This window comes from Chrysoperla carnea, chromosome X, assembly GCF_905475395.1.
Source record: "Chrysoperla carnea chromosome X, inChrCarn1.1, whole genome shotgun sequence".
Lineage (NCBI taxonomy): Eukaryota > Metazoa > Arthropoda > Insecta > Neuroptera > Chrysopidae > Chrysoperla > Chrysoperla carnea.
In genome coordinates, this window is record NC_058342.1 from 15,561,518 (window position 1) to 15,585,654 (window position 24,137).

Consider the following 24,137-nt stretch of genomic DNA (forward strand, 5'->3'; position numbering starts at 1 on the left):
AATTTAAAATTCCAATTTCAATAAAGTCTTAAATTTAATTTGTTGCTATAATAAAGTTATTAAATTTTGTGTATTTATACGTCATTAGCTAACTTATATTTTGGAGTTAAAGCGACATAATTTTAGTTATCCAAATTAGTTCTCAAAACATTAAAAAATTTAGGTTTTTAAATTTCGCGCTTTTACTACAAATGCTACCGCTATAGAACCTTTTATTAAATGACCAGAATACTCTAGAAGGTGTGAGAGAGAAAATATTTTCAAATTTTCTCGAATATTCTAGAGCCTAGCTCTCTGAATATATAAGAGCCCGGTGTCGCTCACCAGAGTTAGTTTAATTTGAACAGCGAAACGAGCGATTTCAAAACGAAAAGAAGAGAAGTTATCTGTGAGCCTTTATTTAGAAGTATCACGTGTGAGTATTTTTAATAGTGTGTTTAATTAACTCTCGATTTTGAAACGAAATAGAAAAAAGTTATTTGTGGGTTTTTATCGTGAAATTTCAAATGTGAGTATTTTTAATAGTGTTTAATTAATTCTAATGGTTTTTTTTTCTTTAAATTGTAATTTTCTTAACCTTCAAAAAGTCGCGCGGCGTCGAATTGATGCCTTCTATATACTTTTGGCCGTAAACAAAATATCGCTCGACCGCTTGAAGGTTAAATATATTTTTTTTTGTCTCAACGTACCCCACGTTTCCGTTACAAAATAATTATCTATAAAATGTTTATTTAATTTATATTTTATAGAATACAATGCCCAGACGTAAGAGAGGAGGAGATTTGGCCAGTTCTGCAGCGAAACGGCGGAAACAAAAAGAATCTCGAAGAAAGGAAAAGGAAGAAGAGCACGAAGCACGTTTACAGAATCAACGGACCAGAATGAGTAACCTGAGAAGCAGAAGAAGCGAAGAAAGAACAGCAAATAAAAGTACTGAAGAGTCGAGAATTTTAAAAGATAATCTAACAAAGGAAGCATTCCACTACGAACCGACGAAAAAATATTACAATCATATCAACTCCCGGGCGAAGCCGGGTTTTTTAGCTAGTAGTATTATAATTTTGTGAGAAGTTTTGTTGTTTTTAGATATTTGTAAAGCTTTTGTATTGAATCAGGGTTGTTTCCTAGTAGTTCTTCCATGTCGATTGGTAGATGTGTTGTTTGTCTTTGACGGTCGTATTTGGAACATGTCAATAGTATATGTGGGATGGTTAAAGGTACTTGACATGTGTGACAGAGTGGTCGGTCGGTCTTTTTTATTATAAACGAATGCGTGAGTTTAGTGTGACCAATGCGTAATCGTGTCAAAGCTATTTCAAATATCCTGTCATGCTGAATACTGGAGTTCCAGAATGTAGTCTCATGTTTTATTGCTCGTAATTTATTATTTTGGGTATCTTGCCAAATATGATTTCTATTGTTGATGTGATATTTATGGATATATGTTAGTAGGTCTTGTGTTGTTATTTGATGCAGTGGTATTCCAGTGGTATGCGCATCATTTGCGGCCAGATCGGCCATTTCATTTCCAGTTATGCCTGTGTGACCAGGAACCCAGAAAAACACTATTTTTTTATTTGTTTTAAATATATCTAGATATATTTGTTGTATATTTTGTATAACAGGAAGTTTGGTGTCTTTATTATTAATTGCACTTAACACACTCAGAGAGTCTGATATTATTAAGTAATTTCTTTGTTGGAGTTCTTGGATGTGTCTTAATGAGTTATAAATTGCAAGTGCTTCTGCTGTGAAGTTTGAAGCTGAGGGATTTAACTTGAATTTATAAGATTGTTCATCAATAATGAAAGCACATGCAGTTGATAGATCAGTTTTTGAACCATCTGTGTACACTTGTATAAAACTTTGGTATGATGTGTTAATGATTTCTTTAAATGTTTGTTTATAAAGATCATGACACGTTGTAGTTTTATTGTAATTGTTTAATGAAAAATCTATTAAAATTTTAAATTCTTCCCAGGGTGGAAAACACTTCACATTTTTTATTTTGAGTATATTATTTAAGGTTTGTATATTTATTTCTGTATTTGAGATTAGTTTTTGTACATTGTAGGAAATAGGTTTTAAAGAAGATTTTTTGGAGTCGTAGAGATGAAAGAAAGTTGTGGAGGATATTAGTGTTTTTAAGGTGGAATTCGGCTTTTCGATTGTTTTGATGGAGTATTTTATAAGTTGATGATCTCTTTTTTGTTTTGGAGTTGGTTGGCCAGCTTCGCAGTAGATGCTTATTATTGGTGAAGTTCTATTCTATATGCACCGGAGATAGTCTAAAAGCTGAATTGATTATAACATCAATTTGTTTGAATACTGATTGTTTTGTATTGTAATATATTTGGCTTCCATAATTAATTTTCGATTGAATGAGGGCTTCATAAATTTTTTTTTATTGTTTTGCGATCAGTTCCTGTGTTTTTATTTGTTATAATTTTTAGCAAATTTAATCTACGTATTAGATCGCCTTTGAGGTTATTTATGTGGCTTTTCCACGAAAGACTCTCATTGAAAATTAAGCCTAAAAATTTGTGTTGTGTGACATTTTCTATTTGTGTATTTTCGATTGTGATATTGATTTCTTTTTTGTGTCTTTTATGAAAGGAAATGTATTTCGTTTTTTCAATGGAAAATTGAAGCCCATTTTCATTAGTCCAATTAGTTAGATTATTGAGTGCTATTTGTAAATGTTTCTGTGCGTAGTTCTCATCTCCGGTGGATATGTAGACTGTTAAGTCATCAGCATAAAGAAGTTTTTGGACGGGGAACGGGATTATCTCCACTATATCGTTAATAGCAATGTTAAATAGTAAGGCTGATAATATTGATCCTTGTGGAATACCGTTTTGTAATTCATAAGGTTGTGATTGTGCCTGAAGGGTTTTCACTGTAAATTGCCTGCTTGTAAGAAAGGATTTGATGAAAAGCGGTAAATTTCCCCGTAAGTTCCAAGTGTGTATTTGTTTTATGATTTTGTATCGCCATATAGAGTCGAAAGCTTTAGCTACGTCAAAAAATATCGCATATACATTTTGCTTGCATATAAATGCATTTTTTTATATGTGTATCCAATATGGTTAGACAGTCCTGTGTTGATTTGCCAGATCTGAAACCATATTGGTGGTTATTCAAAAGATTTTTTGTTTCTATGATGAATATTAGTCGATTGTACACTATTTTTTCTAAAACTTTTGAAATATGATTCGTTAGTGAAATTGGTCTGTAGCTGTTCGGGTCTAGTTTATCTTTTGTGGATTTGTGGATTGGTATTATGATGGTTTCTTTGAGAGTATTCGGTATTTGAGATTTGGTCCAGATGAGGTTAAAGGTTTTATATAGGAGTGTTTGTAAGGATATGTGAGCTTTTTGGATAAGGATTATAGGGATGTTGTCAGGACCTGGTGATTTATGTTTCACATCATCAATTGCATTTTTGAATTCATGGAACGTGAATGGTTTGTTGTATTCGAGATTTAAGTCTGTTGTAAAATTTAGCTCAATTTTTTCATTTATTTTTTTGTAATTTTTAAACTGGTCAGTGTAGTGAGAATTGTCTGATATTTCAGAAAAATGTTTAGCTAGGTGATCTGCAATTTGGTTACTATCTGTGATTAAGTTGTCATCAATGTTGAGTGCATTGATTGGATCGCTAGCTCTTTTTCCTGTATTGATACGTGCTATATTGTTCCAAATTTGTTTATCGGATGTATCACTATTTATTGTGCTTAGAAATTTGGGCCATGAAATTTGTTTTTCTTTGGAAATTTCTCGTCTCACTTTAGCTCGAATAAGTTTATATTGTTCGAATAGTTGTTGGGTTTTTTTTCGTTTATATAGATTTAGACATTTTTTGCGTTGTTTTATTAGGTTTTTTATGTCTTCAGTCCACCATGGAACTTGTTTATTGTTAGATGTAGAATATTTTTTTTGGGTTATACACTGTTTAGTTGCTTCATTTATTATTTGTTTTATTTGTGTTAAGTTATTTTCTATATTAGGATGTAATTCAGCTATAGATTCTGTTATTTCATAGTATCTATCCCAATCTACGTTTTCAAAATCAAATTTTTTAATTTTGTAAGGTTCTGAGGAGTTATTTATATCTGGGTAGCTAATTACTATAGGAAAGTGGTCACTTGAACATAGATCAGAGTGATTATTCCAAAATAATTTAGTGTAGAGTGTGTTTGAACATAGAGTTATATCAATAGCTGAGAAAGTACCATTGGCACTAGAGAAATGTGTTGGTTTTTTATTGTTTAGTATGAGTTCATTATTGTTGGAAATTAAGATTTCTTCTATTTGAGAGCCTCTATGGTCAGTGTGATTACTACCAATGGTGGTAATATGAGTATTTAAATCACCCAGTATTATGTATGGTGGGGGTAGTTGAGATATAATGTTTTGAATATCAATTGTGGTAAATGGGATATTTGGAGGGATGTATATATTACAAATGGTGATTTTTTCTATTTTTGATAAGTGAATTTGAGTGGTTATTGTTTGAAGATGTGTTTGTATGTTTATTTGTTTTGCATATGTCGATTTATGTACGTATGTGGCAACACCTCCTGAGGCTCTCAGGCCTCCATCATAATCATGTCTGAACTGTCTATAGTTTGGTAATAGGGCAGTATTGGTAGGAGATAGATGGGTTTCCTGAAGACATAAAATCTTGGGTTGATATTGTATTAGCAATAGTTTTATCTCGGTCAGTCTTTGGTAAAACCCATTCACGTTCCATTGTATTATTTCGTTTTTAATTTTTTTGTTACTCAGTTGAGGAGCAGGCATTATCAGAATCAGATGATAAGTTTAGGATTTTATTTTTCAGTTTTGTGATCATGGCTTTCGCCACACGATTTTTTATAGGTAGGTTATAAATTAAATTCAGCATTTCTATTATGTGTTCGGGATCTGTATTATAATTTTTAATAATGAGGTTCATATTTTCACATTGTTGTGAGTCTAATATGAATTGCTTGGATTGATCAAAATTAAAAACATATTTATGAGGCTCTTCTTCAATGGCTTTTTTGAATATTTCTATTGTTTTAAGGATTTTATTTTCAGTTTTTGGTTTTTTGTGTTCTGGTATTGAATGCTCTGAAATGGTAATAGGGTTATTATTTTTGTTGTGAATTTCAGCATTTTCTATATTTTTGGATATTTGGTTAGCTATTTCATAATCTGATTCACTGGTTTTTGCACGGGTGCGTTTTATGTTTTTGTTTGCTGATTGTGAGGCAGATGATTGAGTGTTTATTTCATTTTCTTTGGGTTTATTTATAGGGTCAGGTATTTCAAGAATTTCATTTAGTTTATTGGTTTTATCCTGTTCATCAGATAGTAGATTTAGATTTTTTGAATCTGTATTTATTTCTTTGGAATTTGGATTTTCTTGTTGAGCCATAGATGGGGAAGTATTTAGTTGAGAGGAGATGAGGTTTTCGGAATTACTTGTGTTATCTAGATTATTATTTGGGGGTGGTGTATTTGTGGTATTTGGAATGGGTGCATTTGAGGTATGCGGAGGTTCTATGTGTGGAATGTTGGTAGTTGTTTTTTTACAGTTAATTTGGTCATGTCCGAATTTATTACAGTTACTGCAGCGTTTAACGTCGAGTGACATATACATTTTGTGATTTTCATTTTCAAAGTGTATAAATGTATCTTCTGGTATTTGTTGATGGTCAGCATGAATAAATACAAATCGCCTGAAGCTTTGTATATGCGCATATTTTTTTTCAGTTAACCCAGCTGATAAATGGAAAATGCCCGACATTGGTTTGATGCCCAATGTTAGGAGATGTTCCAGTATGGTTTTATTGGGAACAGTTGGAAATATAGATAATGTTAGTCTGTGGGACGGAGTTATATAGCTTCTTATTGAAGTCTGTCGATTATTTATTTTTATAGTTGTGTGATTGTTTGAAATATAATTAGCATCCTCGTTAGATCGTAGATATACACATATTCTGTTTGCCGAAATGCGGGATATATGGGTGATTTTGATGGGATTTATTATGGTGGAGAGGGCATCAACATATTGTTGTAAAGGAGTTTCTTCTACGGAGTCAATAATTATGGCCTGGTCTTTTTTTGGAAATAGTTGAGTGTTTTTTGCAAGGGTATCTCGATATGATTGTAAGTTGCTTGTGGATGGGTTAGAATTTGGTGATTGTATTGTATTATTTGTGTTTTGGTTTGATTGTTGAGATTGTTGGGAATTCATTTTGAATATATTATTATTTTTAAATTTTAAATTAAATAAATCTAAATTTAATTAAATGTTTCTTTCTTAAAATAATTTTAAAATTTTTAATAATAAAATTTATCGTCAGATTGTCCCATACATAGTACAACATGACGATAGTATCAAAATAAATTTTAATAAATATTGGAACACACTAATAAACTTAAACGAATAATCAAATTAATCACAGCGAGAAATAATTAAAAAAAAAAAAACAATTTTAATTTTTCAGTTTTCGAGATGCCTTTAAATAATGCAGAGATATGTAAAAATTATCGTAACCGAAAAAAAAAAGATGCAACACTTAAAATAATAAAAAAAACTTCATCAACATCCGCAGAAAGGTCTCGGATGTATAGGTTGCGGAAAAAACAACTCACTCAAGGAATTAAATCATCTGTGAATGAAGTTTTGTATACTCCATCAACTTCGAATTCGCGAATGACGCTTGAACCATTGCCTCAGCCTGTTACTACAGGTAAATATAATTCTCTTACCTCCGTAATAATTTGAAATATTGAATTATTTTACTTGGTCACTAAATTTCAATGAACTTTATTTGCTTAATTAAATATTTTTACTTAAAATAATTTCAATAAATTTTATTTATTAAATGTTAAATAAACTTTATTTAACTAAATAATGCATTATAATAAAACTTTTAATGTATTAAATACCTTTTTTCTATTTTCTATTGTTAATGTCGTTTTTTCTACAAATGTAAAATAAGGCAAAAGATAAAATTTTTAAAAAGATTTTTATCTTGTTACGCCGAAGAAGTATAACTTATAAGGCGTGTACATTAGTACACACACACTTTTTTTCATTAAAACTATTCTTATTCAATTGGGAATCGTTTGGGAAGATTTAAGAACATAATTTTATTATTTAGGACTGATTACTTTTTATGTAATTAATTAGTTTTTCAAAGCGTATACTTAGAAGGTAAAAAATTAAATTTTCGCCATTTTTACGTTATTTGATAATAATTTATATGGAGACTAATCTATTTAATTTGGGAATCACATTAAACACAGTTTTATCATTTGGAAAAGTATAATTAATTTATTAATTACATTTACTTTTTAGTTGATTTTTTATGGTTATATGAATGGCGGCAATATTCAAATGTTACTTCATTTACAATAATTTTGTTTTTTAATTTATGTAAATGTTTATTTGACATTAAAACTATTTTTATTTAATCGGGAAATTTTCAAAGATCAGGAATCGTTTGTGAAGGTTTGTTTGAAGTGTTTTGGGAGTGATTAATGTCAAAATATACAGATTTTGGAATTTTATTATTTCGGACTGATTAATGTCAAAATATTCAATGGATATTTTCTTTATGATCATTTGTATCATTGTTTATGTAGGTGCAGATTAATGCTTTATGCGAAACTACTTTCAAATTTTTCTTATTTTTATTAAAGATTAATAATTCGTCCAATAAAAGAAGTGTTAATTAGGAAGTGTGAAGTGTGGATAGGATGTGGATAGGAAGGAAAATTATTAATAGTCTAACTGTTTATTCTAATAAAGATAAATAAATTGATCATGAAATAAAAACTGCATTTGTATTGATAAAATTGTAAATAAAATATTTATTCTCTTATAGTAGGTACAGGTACAAGCTAGCGTAGGAGGTATTTGAAATGTATTTAATTTGGTTTTCTTTTTGTACTATATAATTTCACATATTTGGTTGAGTTGGTTTGAGCATTTTACAGAGTTTTTAGCTTGATATATACGTAAAACTCGAAAAAAAAGTTGAATCGATGAAAATGCTTCAAACGAAAAATGATATATTCAAAGGTACACATCTTATACGGGTATTCAATTCGATCAAGTTTTCGGGTTCAATAATAAATTCAGTCTGATCCATAACTTACAAACAATAGCCGAGCACTTATTTTTTTTGTAAATAACCGAATAGTTGAGACATAGTTTTAATTTTTTTGCTTGTTTCTTCATTCCAATTTGAACAAAAAATGGTTTTTATGGAAAAATAAACCACTTTCATTGGATTTATTGGAAAATATTTTTCGAAGAGTGTCTTGATGACGTAGAAACAATTATAAGTTATAATTATTTTGGGTAAAACTTTTCAGTCCGTTTTTTCGTTAACTATACTGTTTTCGGCAAATGTTTCGAACAAAAATGTTACATTTTTAACCATAAAAACTTCCTAATTTAAAGTGTTTCTCTATCTGTTACCAATTACGGAGTATATTGAGCTTTTCATTGAACTTGAAATCTTAGGATAAGTTTATAAATATCGTAAGATGTGCGCATATTCACCCAAAATGTTTTGTTTGAAGCTTTTTTTTTATCGATAAAAGTTATTTATCGAGTTTCAAGTATATGCTATAAACTCTTTATATGAAGCAGGGATCAGGCGTACTTGAGTTTGCGAAATTATATAAATTAAAAACGGGAATGCATTAAACACCATATATTATCTATGCCAATATAGTGATAATATATCGTATTTTCAAATGAAGTAACATTTGAATATTGCCGCCATTAATATAACCACAAAAAATCAACTAAAAAATAAATGTAATTAATTAAATAATTTTAGTGTCCCAAATGATGAAACCGTGTTTAATGTGATTCCCAAATTAATTAGATTAGTCTCCATGTAAACTATTATCAAATAAAGTAAAAATGGAGAAAATTTTATTTTTTACCTTCTAAGTATACGCTTTGAAGAACTTATTAATTAAATGAAAACTAATCAGTCCTAAATAATAAAATTATATTCCTAAATCTTCCCAAACGATTCCCAATTAAATAAGAACAGTTTTAAGGCAAAATAAAACTTAACATTCACATAAATTATAAAATAAATTATTCAGTAATATTTGAATATTGGCGCCATACTGCTATACAGGGTTGCCAGATGGGGCGATTTATCGCGAATTGGGCGATTTTTTTCATGGATACGCTCCTTTTTTTGAGTTTGGGCGACAAGTCGCAAATTAGGCGCTTTTCATTCCTCAGGTGAAACCTAAAAAAATGTATTTAATACATAAAAATTCTACATGAAAATCTGCTGTACTGTATTTTTTAGTGTGAAAAGTAATAAATTTCACTTATTTAAATAAAGATATATCAAATTCATATTCTTGAGTTTTCCATTGACTCTGAAATTATTATATTATAAAAGAGTATACAAAAATTATTTTAGTTCTTCTCAGCATTTTTATTTAGAAAAAATCAATTTCTTTTGCGACTTTTGCGAATATTTTGTGACTTTCGATCACAGAGGGGGCGACTTGAATGAAAACTTTCTGGCAACCCTGCTGCTGTATAACAATTAATGGTTCAGGTGTACGGTTAATTAACATAACCTATCAATCAACTAAAAAATAGGTGTAATTAATTAATTATACATTCCCAAACTCTGAAATCGTGTTTATCGTAATTCCCAAATGATTTCGTTTCGAATAACATAAAAATTAAGTGGATTTAATTTCCTACCTGCTAACTATACGCTGAAAAAATAATCATTAATTACAGGAAAACTAATAATTCCCAAATTCTAAAATTATATTCCCAAATCCTCCCAAACGATTCCCAAATGAATGGAAATAGTTTGAGTGAAAAATAACAATTTTATCTGCTAAGTATACGGAGCTGGAAACACGTGTAACATTCCGTTTTTTGATTTAAAATTCACTGCACATTTAACTGTCATAATTACAACTCAACAAAAAAAAAAACTACAAATAAAGAAATACACACTTTCTATTCAAATATGTAAGAATACAAAAAATAATTTTTGTGATTTTACTGCTTTGAGATATTTAAATGAATTGGCCAAGTTTTAAGCTGTAATTCAATATAAAATACAATGGATGGTAATAATTTTTTTAATTATGATTATTTATATAATATTTAATAATAAAAAAATAATAATAAATGAAAATTATGTTTAGAATTGAGAGTCAAAGAAGAAGTTATTGAGAATGACGAAAATGAACGAATTAAAATCGAAGAAGCATTGCACACAGAATTAATAATCAAGGAAGAAAATGATGGTGATAGCCAACAAGAAAATGATTTTTGTAATGAGGAAACATTATTTGAAATGAATTCAAAAAATGATGGATTCTGTGACAACGTTATTGAAAATGAACGAATTAAAATCGAACAACAATTTTCTGACAAAATAAATGAAAGAGTTGGACAGGAGCTACACTCAGAATTAATCGTAAACTACGAAAATTATGATGAAATGTTTAATGGAACTGAAACCGCTTCAAATAATCAACAAATGTTCAACGAAAATTATTTTTGTGAAATTTGTGATAAAACATTTGAAACTAAAATTAAATTGTGTAAACATAAACAAATACATAATGTGTGTGATCGTTGTAATAAACAATTTAACAAAAAAGGAAATTTAATTCGACATAAACGCATTCATACAAGACAAAAATCACTACTATGCGATGTTCGTAAAAAAACATTTAGCTATCGAAGTAGTTTAGTTCAAAATAAACGATTACATACTAGAAAAAGATCTGTTTTATGTGATGTTTCTAATAAAAAGTGTACCCGGAAATCTCATTTAGTTGAACATAAACGATTACGTACTAGAAAAAGATCTGTTTCATGTGATGTTTCTAATAAAAAGTTTACCCAGAAATCTAATTTAGTTGAACATAAACGAATACATACTGGAGAAAAGGATTTTTCATGTGATAATTGTGATAAAAAGTTTACCAGGAAATTTAGTTTAGTTGAACATAAACGGATTCATACTGGAGAAAAGGATTTTTCATGTGATGAATGTTATAAAAAGTTTACCCAGAAATCTCATTTAGTTCAACATAAACGAATACATACTGGAGAAAAGGCTTTTTCATGTGATCATTGTGATAAAAAGTTTACCAGGAAATTTAGTTTAGTTGAACATAAACGGATTCATACTGGAGAAAAGGATTTTTCATGTAATGAATGTTATAAAAAGTTTACCCAGAAATCTCATTTAGTTCAACATAAACGAATACATAATGGAGAAAAGGTCTTTTCATGTGATAATTGTAATAAGAAGTTTATCCGAAAATCTAACTTAGTTAAGCATGTTTGTAATAAAGCATACAAGCTTAAGGACGTTCATGCGTCAACGATATTAGTAGAGAAATTAAAAACAATTTGATAAAGCGATAGTTTAAATGATTTTCTATGATTTAAAACAGGAAAAATATCCTGTTATCGAATTAATTTTTTTGATGTAAATCGATTTGTTGTAATTATTTATTCAATCAAACATTAAACATAAATTAGAAAAATACATATATTATAAAATTAACAAAATGAAACATCACTCTTGAACAGTTACTATAAAAGTCATATGTATTACTAGTATATTGTGTAACTTGTAACTGAAGTATATATAACCACACTTGTCAACATTCTAGGGTAAGTTCACCAAATCACACACACACTGTTAGTGAGGAATAATATCTAACAAATTTCATTAAATTTTAAGTTTAAAAAGTGACTAAAAGTGAGGTTTAACATGAGACTAAATGGAAAATATAAATCGATATTTTTCAAAAATTATATCGATAACCATACTTGAAACTTTTACCAGTTAACTATTATTTAAACTTTTAATAGAATTTCAAAAAAAATTTCTATTTTCTACTAATTTAAAATTCTTTAAAATTTTTTAAACTTTACATACTGTTTCCCTATGAACGCACATAGTAAAACAGGTACACGCATGAATGTCCTTAAAAATATTTTAATAAAGCATAGACTTGTAAACGTAGGTCCACCGTACGCATGTGAAGACTGTGACAGAGTTCTTACCAATAAACATAAATTAAATAATCATAAACATAAAAATATTATTATTTTAATAAACAAATAAATAATTATTAAAAATTAAGAAATAAGTCTTTTAAAAATTTTACAAAATCTCTTATTTACAGAGTTGCTACTTCTCCGACGATTCCCGATATCATAAAGCATAGAGCCTACAAAGTCAAATTTGGTTGGGTTCTGAAGTTTTTAGCCCTTGCGTTAAAAAATTTGACACTTTCATTTAGTTAACTTGAATTTTTATATATTATTACTGTAATATCTCCGTTTTCTGTAATAGTGTCCCATTTTTTAACGCAAGGGCTAAAAACTTCGGAACCCAACCTACTCTTCTATAGGCAACTAACTATTAACTAAAACAATACAGAGTTATCGAGAAATAAAATAAGAAACGACCAAAAAAATCCAATGGTGTCAACAGTCAATTTCCGAAATAAAATAAGTTATAATTATATTTATCATGGGTTATAAAATATATTAATATTAATATTAAACCAGGCCAGACCTTAGTTACAAATAAATTTTGTATAAAAAATATTGATCGGATACCGACTTACATTTTTATATGATATGTAAGTTATAATTTGAGTCAATTTTTACTCAAATTGGGTCAGATCTGTAATTTTCAATTGATCAATCATATAAAATTTCATACGTGAAAACAGTAACCTGATTTATTTTCCCAAATATAGGTAGCTTTATATTAAAAACTTGGTTTTTATAGGGTTAGTTTTTTATAAAATAGAATTATTTTAAAATTTATGTAGAAATTTATTATTTATTTATTTAAATTTATATGTAAGAGTAGATTATTCGATCGGATGTCGACTTACATTTTAATGTAAGTTATGATTTTAAATCAGACCAGATAAAAATTTTGCATTTTGCACAAAATACATTCAAAAAGTCCATAAAGTTTCCATAATGTCAAAATTTAGGTAGCTTTATATACATGTTTTCTTCTCGACGCCAGATGTCAGCAATAGGAAAAAAACATGGCCGCGCCCATATGAACAAGAAATTCGTTACCCCTTAATAACAAAAATAACAAGACACATGACTGAAGCTATAAACGATTCATCTGAAAAAAAAATTCACTAATGAATATGTGCAGGAAGTGTTTCAATGGTTAGTTGATTACCTTTTAGTAGAGTCCAAAGAATTTCTTCATGCAGCGAATAACCCTGGGAATAAAGAAGCTGATAAATCTAGAATACAAAATCTAGAACAAAATTCAAAGATAGAAAACAAGTGACAAATTAATCAAATATATATTTAGAACACCCACTAGAAAACAACAATTATACTACATTATCAAATCACATTGTTGATTATGATAATCTGCTCTAGGTTGCAAGGGGTGCCAAAATGCCGAAAAATAACTTCGCAAGTGTTGAATATTGAAATACAAGTTAATTTTTGAAAAAAAGGCGCCGAAAAACGATCTTGCTCTACGTTGATTTGTAGGTGGAGCCGGAGCTGTTGGCAATTATTTAATTAACAATCAACAGTTAATTCTATGAAAAATCAAGATAATTATTCTAGAGACTTGGATGCACAACTGTGTTTATCTTCTTTAACTCTGCAAAAGCGCTCATTTTTACAAAATACAGAAAAAATATTCCGTGAAGAACATATGAAACCACCTCATTTGTATCAACACTACAATCATGGAAAAACGTTCGACTTAAAAATACAATAACAATTCCCAACTGAAACAGGTGGGAAAATGACAATCAAGGAAAAAATCGAATAATTAAAAGTCGATTTTTCTTTTTTCAATAATAAATCCATTTGTGAAAGAAAAAAGACATTGCGAAAGATAAAATAAATCGGCAGCGAATCAAAAAATCGATTTTTAATTGATCAATTTTTTAGGTAATATTAAATTAAAATCGAATAGAAACTAACCGAATCTAATAAGAAACTAATCGAAATCTTAAAAGGAGTATGTAAATTGATTTCTAAATTTCTTTGCCTTATAAATGTACGAGAGGATTTTAATAAAACATCCAACTGTTTTACTTACCCTTCTTCTTAAAATAATTTTCTAAATGTGAAAAGTTACTTTGAAAAAGCAAATTGTTGATCATTTTTCAAAAAGTCAATTATTAAGACATATAGATGAATCATTTTAGACAAAAAAGTATAAAATAAGGATTTTTTTTGTACCTCAACCTATTGGGCCAGTTTTAAAAAAATGTTCTGGAAATAGATATGGATTAAAATCTACATCACTTGGTGCCGCTAGAAAGTTTGGCCATTGCTATTGGCCAAATAAACCAATTATTGGAATCCGCATCTGGGGTGATTTTTGAAAATTTAAAAAATTTATCATAATAATCGAAAAAAAAAAAATGTATACGGAGGTTTTCGGGGTCATTGAAAACGATTTCGAAGCAGAATTTCGATATACTTCCCCTTTCCTGGTATAATTCGCCCTCGCAGGTATAAAACAGCAATATTATGCACATATTCTACAAAATGAACTAGAAAAGTACACCCGGGGATTTTAAGGATCTCTGATCACGATTCCGAGGCCAAAATTCCAATATATTATCGCCTCTAGGAGTAAATCACTCCCTGCTGGTCCAGTTAGTCGAAACATGTAAATATTCGACAAATGGACCCAAAATGTATATTCAAGGGTTTTTGAGGTCATCGACTGCGATTCCGACGTCAGAATTTCGATATACTCCTCCTTCCTCCTGGAATATTTTACCCTCTGCTGGTCCAAAACAGCAATATTCTGTAAATATTCAATAAAATTGGCCAAAACAGTATGGTCGTGAGTTTTTGGGGACGCTGAATACGATTTCGAAGTGAGAATTTTGATATGCACCCCCTCCCTCTGACATAATTCATATTTTTGTCGAATATTTACAGTTGCTGTTTTTGACAAGCGGGGGCGAATTGCTGCAGAAGAGGGGGAGTATATCTGACTCCAGAACTATTATCAGTGACTTCAAAAACAATCGAGAAAACTTTTTTGGCCCATTTTGTTGAATATTTACGGAATATTGCTATTTTGAGCCAGCGGGGTGAATTACTCTTCAAGGAATTAGTAAATCGATATCCTATTTTTATTATAATTTTAGGTTATCTTGACATTAGGTATATCTCGGGCTCTTCGATGTTAATAAATCTATAAGCCCAAAAGACAAAATGTAGAAGATCTTGGCAACCGGTAATTAAATTATATCACATTAGTATCATTTTTAATTTTTTATAAAAAATAACAATTTTATTCAAAATATCATAATTTAAAAAAAGTTGTACAGAATTTATATTAAATTATATCAAATTAGTTAACAATTCTATTCAAAATATCTTAATTAAATCAAAGTTGTATAAAATTTATATTAAATTAATTTCATTTTTAATTTTTAATAAAAAATAACAATTTTATTCAAAATAGTTAATTTTTTAATATCAAATTTTCATCAAAATAACGATTTTTTTTAAGAATTGTACCAAAAAAGCGGCAAGGCTTGGCAAAAATTAGCTGAAGGACAAAAAACGTTTAGTTCAAAATATAATACCCAATAAATTTTTTCTATTTTCATGATTTTTTAGCACGATTGGTTTTACGAACTTGAAGTGAACTTGTATTATGACACTTTCTGTCCAAACTGACAAATCCAATTGGAATTGTTTGTTTTTTACTGAAAAATGTTAACTGCTGAGCTTTGTTCATTTAATCCTTGATTTAAACCTGCGCTTACTTTGTAAACATGCATTAATTAGTTCGCAAAAATTTTCATTTCAGATTTTGATAAAATTCGTTATATAAGCAAATGTTTCAGGGGATAAAGCTATGATCAGATTTCAGCTGATATTTCGGAAACTATTCATTTCATCGTTAAATTTTCCAAGATTACAATATTTAAAAAAAATTCCCAAAAATTAAAAAAAAATTCATTTCCGTTTAAAAAAAAATTCATTAAATAAAAAAATGACCCCAAAAATCAAACAAATTTTCCATAGTTCATATCTCAAAATAAAAATATGGAAAAAAAAAACAATCAAATTACCCTGTTAACAAAATATAGACGGTGCCACATGACGAACTGTTAAAATAAATAAACTATCCTCTAAAATCAACATTGGTGTGACTTAAGTGCGTAAATGAAGGGGTAATTTCCGAACAATCAAATTTAGTGAACAAAATGACTTTATTATAAAAGATCTTACCTACAAATTCTTGGGTAAAATTTCGAAGACCGATAATTATTTATATTAAATCATCATCATCCGTTTCCAAACACTGATTTTCCAACGGATTTTCAGGAGTAGATGTTATCGAAAGAAGTGATATTTCAGCACCATTATTAATAAGTTCTGTAAATACACGTCCCTTCAGTGATTTTTACAGTCATCTGATTGCCGTAATTTCGCTATATTTACTGTCTGTTTTGGTGAACATTGTCGTGGTCTGGACCGTGGAATACTTGGTACAAAACCTAGCGTAAAACTGTTCCATGTTAATTCTGTTCCTGCTCGATTTTCAAAAGTAGAACTTCTTTTTAAACGAGTACCTTGTGGGCAAATAAATCTTCGACTTGTTCGAATTTCGTAGCACTCCCGTGAAGTTAAATTGTGCAACTGTGAGTTGACACTGCGTGAGCTGTTACAGCTGTCGAGTGGCTTCATTTCAATCATTCTTTGGACAGTTTTATATTCATTAAACTTATGGAATTTTTTATTAATTTCAATCAAATTGTTTTTGTTTAATTTGTTTTGTGTTATTTCGCCATTTATACAAACGAGAGCGGATGCGGAAGCCACAACGGAATAAGGAGCCAAAGATTTATTACTCTTCCTCTATTTTCTAGGCTATTTCTTCGAATAAGCACGTTTTTATTATTTTTTAAGTTTAAATTTTGGTTATAGTTAAGAAATGTTGCTATTTTATTAATTTATCCGGTTAATCACAGACCTCCTATATTTTATTAAATTATTTATAGACCATGGAGGTTATAAAGAAGGAGAACGATCGCTATAGAAAATATTGTCCCCGAAATATGGACAAAATAAGTGAGGCGCTGGGATCGCTAAGTTGTCTCATAGGGCTTTTCATTTTGAAATCACGATTCACTTTTGTTTCGTACTAAATGATTTATAACTAATGTGATAAAATGCATAACAAATATCTTCTATCTTAGTCCTACTTATTGCTGTCAGTACGAAAAAATAAACTCTGCACTTGCGCATGTGACATGATGAAAAGGTCTATTAAAAGCGGACTGTTGTGCGCTAATTTCAAATGATCTATCAACGTTTAATATACGTGTATATAATTCCATGCAAAGGGAAAAAAAGTAATAATGAAATTATTATTAATTATTATTATTTACTAATGAATAAATTATAAATTATCTATTCTACTTTATAAATTTATCTATACTACTTGAATGGTACTAACTTCATCTACTTGTACTCATAAACAGCTAACTTCGCAGATACTACTTACCGACGACAGCGCGGCTATTTATTTTTTTACATTAAACACGTTAATAAGGTTATGTAACAAGTTATGGACAGAGGGGGGTCAGTCCCAAATTGTTACGATGGGGCAGGGGGGGGGGCAAAAAAATTGCCAAAAAAACGTTACGTAATAATTGAACGCTCCCTTGTGGGTAGTTCACATTTAAAAAATAAGCTAGTGTAGCGCCACTTTCTCATAAATTGACATTCGGGCTTCCGTAAGTATCCGCTTCTAGAAAAGCTTGACTGAGTTACTTGTTGAAATATCCTATAAAGACAGTTTCGAATGCCAAATAATGTATTATTTTATAAATTAGATAAGTTTATAAAACGCAGACCGGCCGGCCAGTAGCTTTTCGAAATTTCGATAAATTTTCCACCCCCCCTTCATTTGAAAGGTTTGGTATGAAATAAGAATCAAAAGAGTAGTTATTTGAAGCTACCTACAAATTTTAAACCTTCTATCTTGTATAGTTTTTGCGCCCTCGCGGATAAACAAAGATCTTTATAAAAAAATGTTTCAAACAAAAGCTGTTAATTTTTTCTATCATTTATATATGAAATATATCAAGGTATACCAACTTGAGCCCCATGTTCGTAGCGCTTGAAAATATTGATGCTACCTACCAAAATTTGGTAAAGGTGTTCATAAAATCACTTAATTAGTCTATTTCCGATTCTACGCCCGTCTGCCATCACGTTAACTGAAAAACAAAAAAACATACCAAGCTCAAATTTTTATAGCGGACTCATGACATAAAAGGCGAGTTTAAGTTCGTAAATGTGTAACATCTAGGTTAATTGGGTCTTGGGTACGTAGGACTCATCTTGTAAATCGTTAGAGAGGGAACAAAAGTTAAATACATAATATAGTTAAATCAATAAGAAATGTTCCATATAAAAAAATAAACAACTTTTCTTTGACAGATTTTTACGTAAACATTTCTGTTTACCCGCGAGGGCGCAAACTAGGTTAGAACATTATACATGTATTGCATTGTATCAAGCATGGAGGTTAGAGAGAAGGAGAACGATCGCTACGCGCTAAAACATTTGGGCGCCTGTCCCTGAAAATTCGTCGGTAAGTAGTATATGCGAAGTTAGCTGTTTATGAGTAAAAGTAGATGAACCCCGCTTTTATTGAGACGACATAGCGATCGCAGCGCCTCACTTATTTTGTCTGTATTTCTGGGACACTATTTCCTACAGCGATTGTTCTCCTTCTCTCTAACCTCCATGGTATCAAGTGTACAAATTGTATGTATGCATGTATTTGTTGTATGAATGTACCTACTTATGTGTTTGTTTATTAATATTTCTACTGAGGAAGTGAGAAGAACTCTTGATTACTTCGTATGTAAGAGTGACTATCTTTCTTTACTTACATGATGTAAAAAGCAAACGAAAAATATTGAAAGAATTTTATATTTTAGAATTTCAAACATATTCTCAACGAAACGTATAATTTTTAAATCCTGTTTCATACTCTTTCTGAAGTAATGACGAATTCAAGAGCATATAGCATCGATAAAAAAGATTTGCCTGGAATTTTCAATTCAGATTGTATATGTATTTTATTGTATCAGAACTAACTGAAGAAAATTAGGCCGGCATTTTTTGCCATTGCCTAAGGGCGGCGCTTTATGCAAATCCAGCCCCGTAATTTATTAAGTTTGTCAAAAAGCATTCTCGATTGTCCAAAAAATGAACTTCGACATATTTTTGTTAAATTTCATTTCTTTCATTAGCCGGAAACACATGTAGTAAGGAAAGGAGAACTGTTACCTTAATTCCCATTTGAGTTTTTTTAGGTGGGGGGGGAGGGGTTGCGTTGTAGAATTGCATTAAAAATGATTTAAAAAAAAAAAAATAAAGATCTCGTGTACTAAAATAAAAAAATTTATTTGAATAAATAACTGTAAATATAAACATTATAATATTACTTATTTAAACTAAACGAAATTAAAAACCATGGCGAAAAATAATTAAATATGTAAAGCACTTCACACGTTACGGCCTGCAAAATTGAAGAAAATTATAAAAAAACAGATATCGAACGACGTACAGTTTTAATTACTTCACTGGCACTTGTTGGGGCAGGCAACTCTCCGGTTTTCGAAGAATAATCTTCGAATTATTACCATTTTAATAAAAAAAGGAAAGAAGAATTCAATTTTTAAATATAAATCTAACTTTATGTTAGAGAAACTATTTAAAAAAATGGATTTTAAAAATTAATTTTTAGTTTTCTTTTATTAGCTAGGACGCACGCTGGCTCAATTTCGTATCTCGGCGCCCAATTTAATTAAGACAGCCTTATTTAGTATACAAATATTTCACTATTTACACCAGGGAACAACCCTTTAAAGTTTTTGATCATTTGAAAATGATTTTATTCCATCGTGTTTTCGTTTATGAACATAAAAATGATTTCTTATAAAAATCACATGGAAATGCTTTTTTTCTTCAATGTGGATTCATTTTCACCATCGTTGTGTAATCGTTTATGTACGTATACACAACTTTTTTGTTTAAATGATTTTCCGCAAATATCACAGGAAAATGGCCTCTCTTTACTGTGCGTTCGTTTATGACAATCTAAATAATACTTGATTTTAAATGATTTTTCACAAATATCACAAGAAAATGGTTTTTCTCCAGTGTGAGATCGTTTGTGTGTAATTAAGGTGCTTTGCTGAATGAATTTTTTATCGCAAAAATCACAAGAAAATATTTTTTCTCCAGTATGAGATCGTTTATGTAAATTTAACGCGTGTTGTTGAATAAATGTTTTATCACAAGTATTACATGAAAATGATTTTTCCCTGCCGTGAATTTGTTTATGATCAACTAAACTACTTTGATAACCAAATGTTTTTTTACAAATATCACATGAAAATGGTTTTTCTCCACCGTGCATTCGTTTATGACTAATTAAACTGACTTGTATTTTAAATGTTTTGTTACAAATTTCACAAGAAAATGGTTTTTCTCCAGAGTGAGAGCGTTGATGATCAGATAAATACCTTTGAGTTTTAAATTTTTTCTCACAAATATCACAAGAAAATGGTTTTTCATCAGAGTGACTTCTTTTATGCAAATTTAAAGTGCTTTGTTGAGTAAAGGTTTTATTACAAATATTACAGGAAAACGGTTTTTCTCCAGAATGCGTTCGTTTATGATCAACTAAATACCTTCGAATACTAAATCTCCTTTCACAAATATCACATGAATATGGTTTTTCTCCAGAGTGAATTTGTTTATGATAGCCTAAAGTCCTTTTATTACCAAATCTTTTCCCACAAGTATCACATGGAAATGGTCGTTCTTCACTGTGCGCTCGTTTATGACAATCTAAATTAAACTTGATTTTAAATGATTTTTTACAAATATCACAGGAAAATGGTTTTTCTCCACTATGATTCCGTTTATGTAAAGTTAAGCTACTTTGCTGATTAAATGTTTTATTACAAATTTCACAAGAAAATGGTTTTTCTTTACTGTGCATTCGTGTATGTACAATTAAATTGCTTTTATGCCGAAATGATTTTTCGCAAATTTCACATGAAAATCGTTTTTCTCCAGAATGGATTCGTTTATGTACAATTAAAGAGCTTGACTGAGCAAATGTTTTATCACAAATTTCACATGAAAATGCTTTTTCTTCAGAATGAATTCGTTTATGTTTAATTAAAGTGCTTCGCATAGTAAATGTTTTCTTACAAATATCACATGTAAATGGTTTCTCTCCAGTGTGCGTTCGTATATGACAAATTAAACTGACTTTTTGAGAAAATGTTTTTTTACAAATTTCACAAGAAAATGGTTTTTCTCCAGAGTGAGTGCGTTTATGATCAGATAAATACCTTTGAGTCTTAAATTTTTTCTCACAAATATCACATGAAAATGGTTTTCCTTCTGCTATAACTTGTTGTGATTCTAAAACACTTACATCGAATATTTCGTCTTTTATAATAAATTCTGTATTTAATTCGTTTTCACAATTAATTGTAGACAAATTTTCTTGCTTCACAAAAATTATTTCAGGATTCACACTAACATCTAATTCTTCTAATATTTCATTTTTAACTCGTCCTTGTTCGATTGTAACACTGTCTTCTTGAATTTCATTTTTAATTTTTCCATCTTCTATTTTAACATTTTCATCTAATATTTCTTCTTTAACATCCACTAATTCTGTATTTACTTGTTTTTCAACTTTTATATTTTCTTTGTTGACAAATAAATGCTTATTTACATCATTAAATGAATTATTTGCCATTTTATTTCCAATTTAATTAATTATTATAAACAATTATTTATAAACAATATAAGTGCTGGTAAAAATGATTCAATTTTGACATTTTTATTGCCTGTGAATATTATTCTTCCATATACACACATATATATGGATTGTTCGGTATTTGAGCTCTACATACATGGGTAAGATCGTTCGCCATGTTTAGACATGGTCAAATAGTCAAGAGAGTATGTGCCGATATGTATTGCGAAAACTGTTCAGTAATACTGGTGAGAAATTCGTTCCGATATATCTGCCAGTACATTGCCACAGTACCTTAGGAGAATTAATGACTTATAAAACGTCATATCATCACCGCTTTTAAATCGAGACCACTGACAGTAATGGCGTTTTAGAGATAAGATTTTACAGGTTATATAAGATAGAAGCGTAATATCATAGGAAACGCAATAAGTGAATTATTGACCGTTAAAAAAGATGCCGAAAAAGGGTCCTTTTTGACTCTGTGTCTCGCAGCCTAGCAACGCGCGAATATTTTGAATTATTGTATAAACGCGTACATACAAAAACCTGTCAAATTCAATTTACTGCATATGATTTTCATTGAAATCTGTAGCAATTAATTGGAATAACGTTTTTTGAATGTTTTCGTTCTTCGAAACAAGAAAATTTTCAAAATATTAATATACTTAACCTAAAATATCACAAAGCCAAAATAAATTGACACATCATTGAAAATAGACCTTTTCATCGATTTGCTATTATTTTGGGCAGTTGTCAAAAAACCATTCAGCCTATGAAAGTTAAATATATTTTATCTTTTTCAAGCAGCGCTTTTTGAGAAGGATAGAAAATATAAGATATGTTGTTACTTGATTGAAAACAGTCCGAAACAAAAGAGAATCATTTTGTAAATGAAAAGTCCTTTACATGTTTGTATATACTAATCTAGAGACGAAGATAGAAGATACATTCGTACTTTTTTCAGGTAACTCTCTCTATAACGATCAACCATTTGGGTGGATACATTACGGTTCTATGTTATTACTTCTATAGGTAAGATACATGATACTCTCAGTGCTTTGATCCGTGATTAAGTTAAGCAGCACCATTTTTTAACAGTTCGCGCCAAAAAGATGTTGCGGCACAAATATAACATTTTAAATACATAAAAATTTATATATTTTAATAGGTCTAGAGAGTAAAAGTAAAGAAAATGTCAGATTTCATTTTCATAACAGCAGACCGATCGGCTTCATCTCGGGCAACAAACATGATCTCTGAGACATTCTTTACATTGCTCCCATGATGTGTATACTATTTTTCTACTCGACGAAGGCGGAAAGGACTTGGAACATTATATATGTATCATATTCGATGGGACTTTCCACCCAGTGGGGAGGGGAAACTTTTTTACTAATCTTTTCTCTGTGAATATATATATATATATATATATATATATATATATATATATATATATATATATATATATATATAGAGTAGAACCACGATAAGTTAAAGTCCAAGGGAAAGACAAAATATTTTAAGTTATAGAGGTCTTAAGTTATCAAGGGTCTATGTTAGGTAAAGGTTAATATAGAGGTATGTACATGTTTCTATGTAGTTACTGAGGGCCTATACAGAGATTATTTATTTAAGTTATAGAGGTTTTGGGCTCTGATGGGAAGGGAACATAGTATTTTTTGACGTAACAGAGGTTTTTATGTTACCGAGGTTTAAGTTATCGAGGTTCTACTGTATATATATATATATATATATATATATATATATATATATATATATATATATATATATATATATATGGAGACATTTTAAATGGTTCTTATATTAGTGATAAAATTTGTGTCTTTTTAACTCAAAAAATACCGATCATCCAGATACTTCTCTTTGATTGAACAATATATTGATCGTCTGAGGAGTACATTGAAACAAGAATACTCACGGAAAAAAATGTAGAAAATTGAAACAATTTAATTTATACTGAAGATCCGTCAATATACTTGGCGGAGGCATGATTACCCAAAACTTCGCTCTTTTATTCAGCGGATGCTGCCTCTATTCAATTACTATCATTATTTAAGTATTCAGATCCCATGATAATCATAATTGTAGGTTCCTATTTAACCATGAAGAGGTATAAGGATGAAGTTTTGTTGTATAAGCATGAATGACTTCGAGCTGAGACATAGTTATTGAAATAAATACCACGAATCACGATATTCGAAATAAGATTATATATTAAGAAATTCTATATAAAAA

At 29.6% G+C, this 24,137-nt stretch overlaps 2 protein-coding genes across 2 annotated transcripts; one reads left to right on the top strand and one right to left on the bottom strand.

Annotated features, from left to right (window-relative positions):
* The first annotated feature begins 249 nt into the window (after nucleotides 1–249).
* On the top strand, nucleotides 250–14,427 carry LOC123302963 (vicilin-like seed storage protein At2g18540). Its single transcript, XM_044886057.1, has 6 exons — nucleotides 250–508; nucleotides 750–930; nucleotides 6,501–6,577; nucleotides 6,638–6,746; nucleotides 10,213–10,552; nucleotides 14,325–14,427. Exons 2-6 carry the CDS (start codon nucleotides 756–758, stop codon nucleotides 14,425–14,427), a joined length of 804 nt encoding a protein of 267 aa, XP_044741992.1. The 5' UTR covers nucleotides 250–508; nucleotides 750–755.
* A 1,916-nt stretch (nucleotides 14,428–16,343) lies between these two features.
* Nucleotides 16,344–23,973, bottom strand: LOC123302964 (zinc finger protein OZF-like). Its single transcript, XM_044886058.1, has 5 exons — nucleotides 23,946–23,973; nucleotides 21,488–21,715; nucleotides 20,368–21,379; nucleotides 16,517–16,772; nucleotides 16,344–16,466 (listed from the first exon to the last, which is right to left on the bottom strand). The coding sequence occupies exons 1-5, from the start codon at nucleotides 23,971–23,973 to the stop codon at nucleotides 16,344–16,346; spliced, it is 1,647 nt and encodes a 548-aa protein (XP_044741993.1).
* Nucleotides 23,974–24,137: the final 164 nt, after the last annotated feature.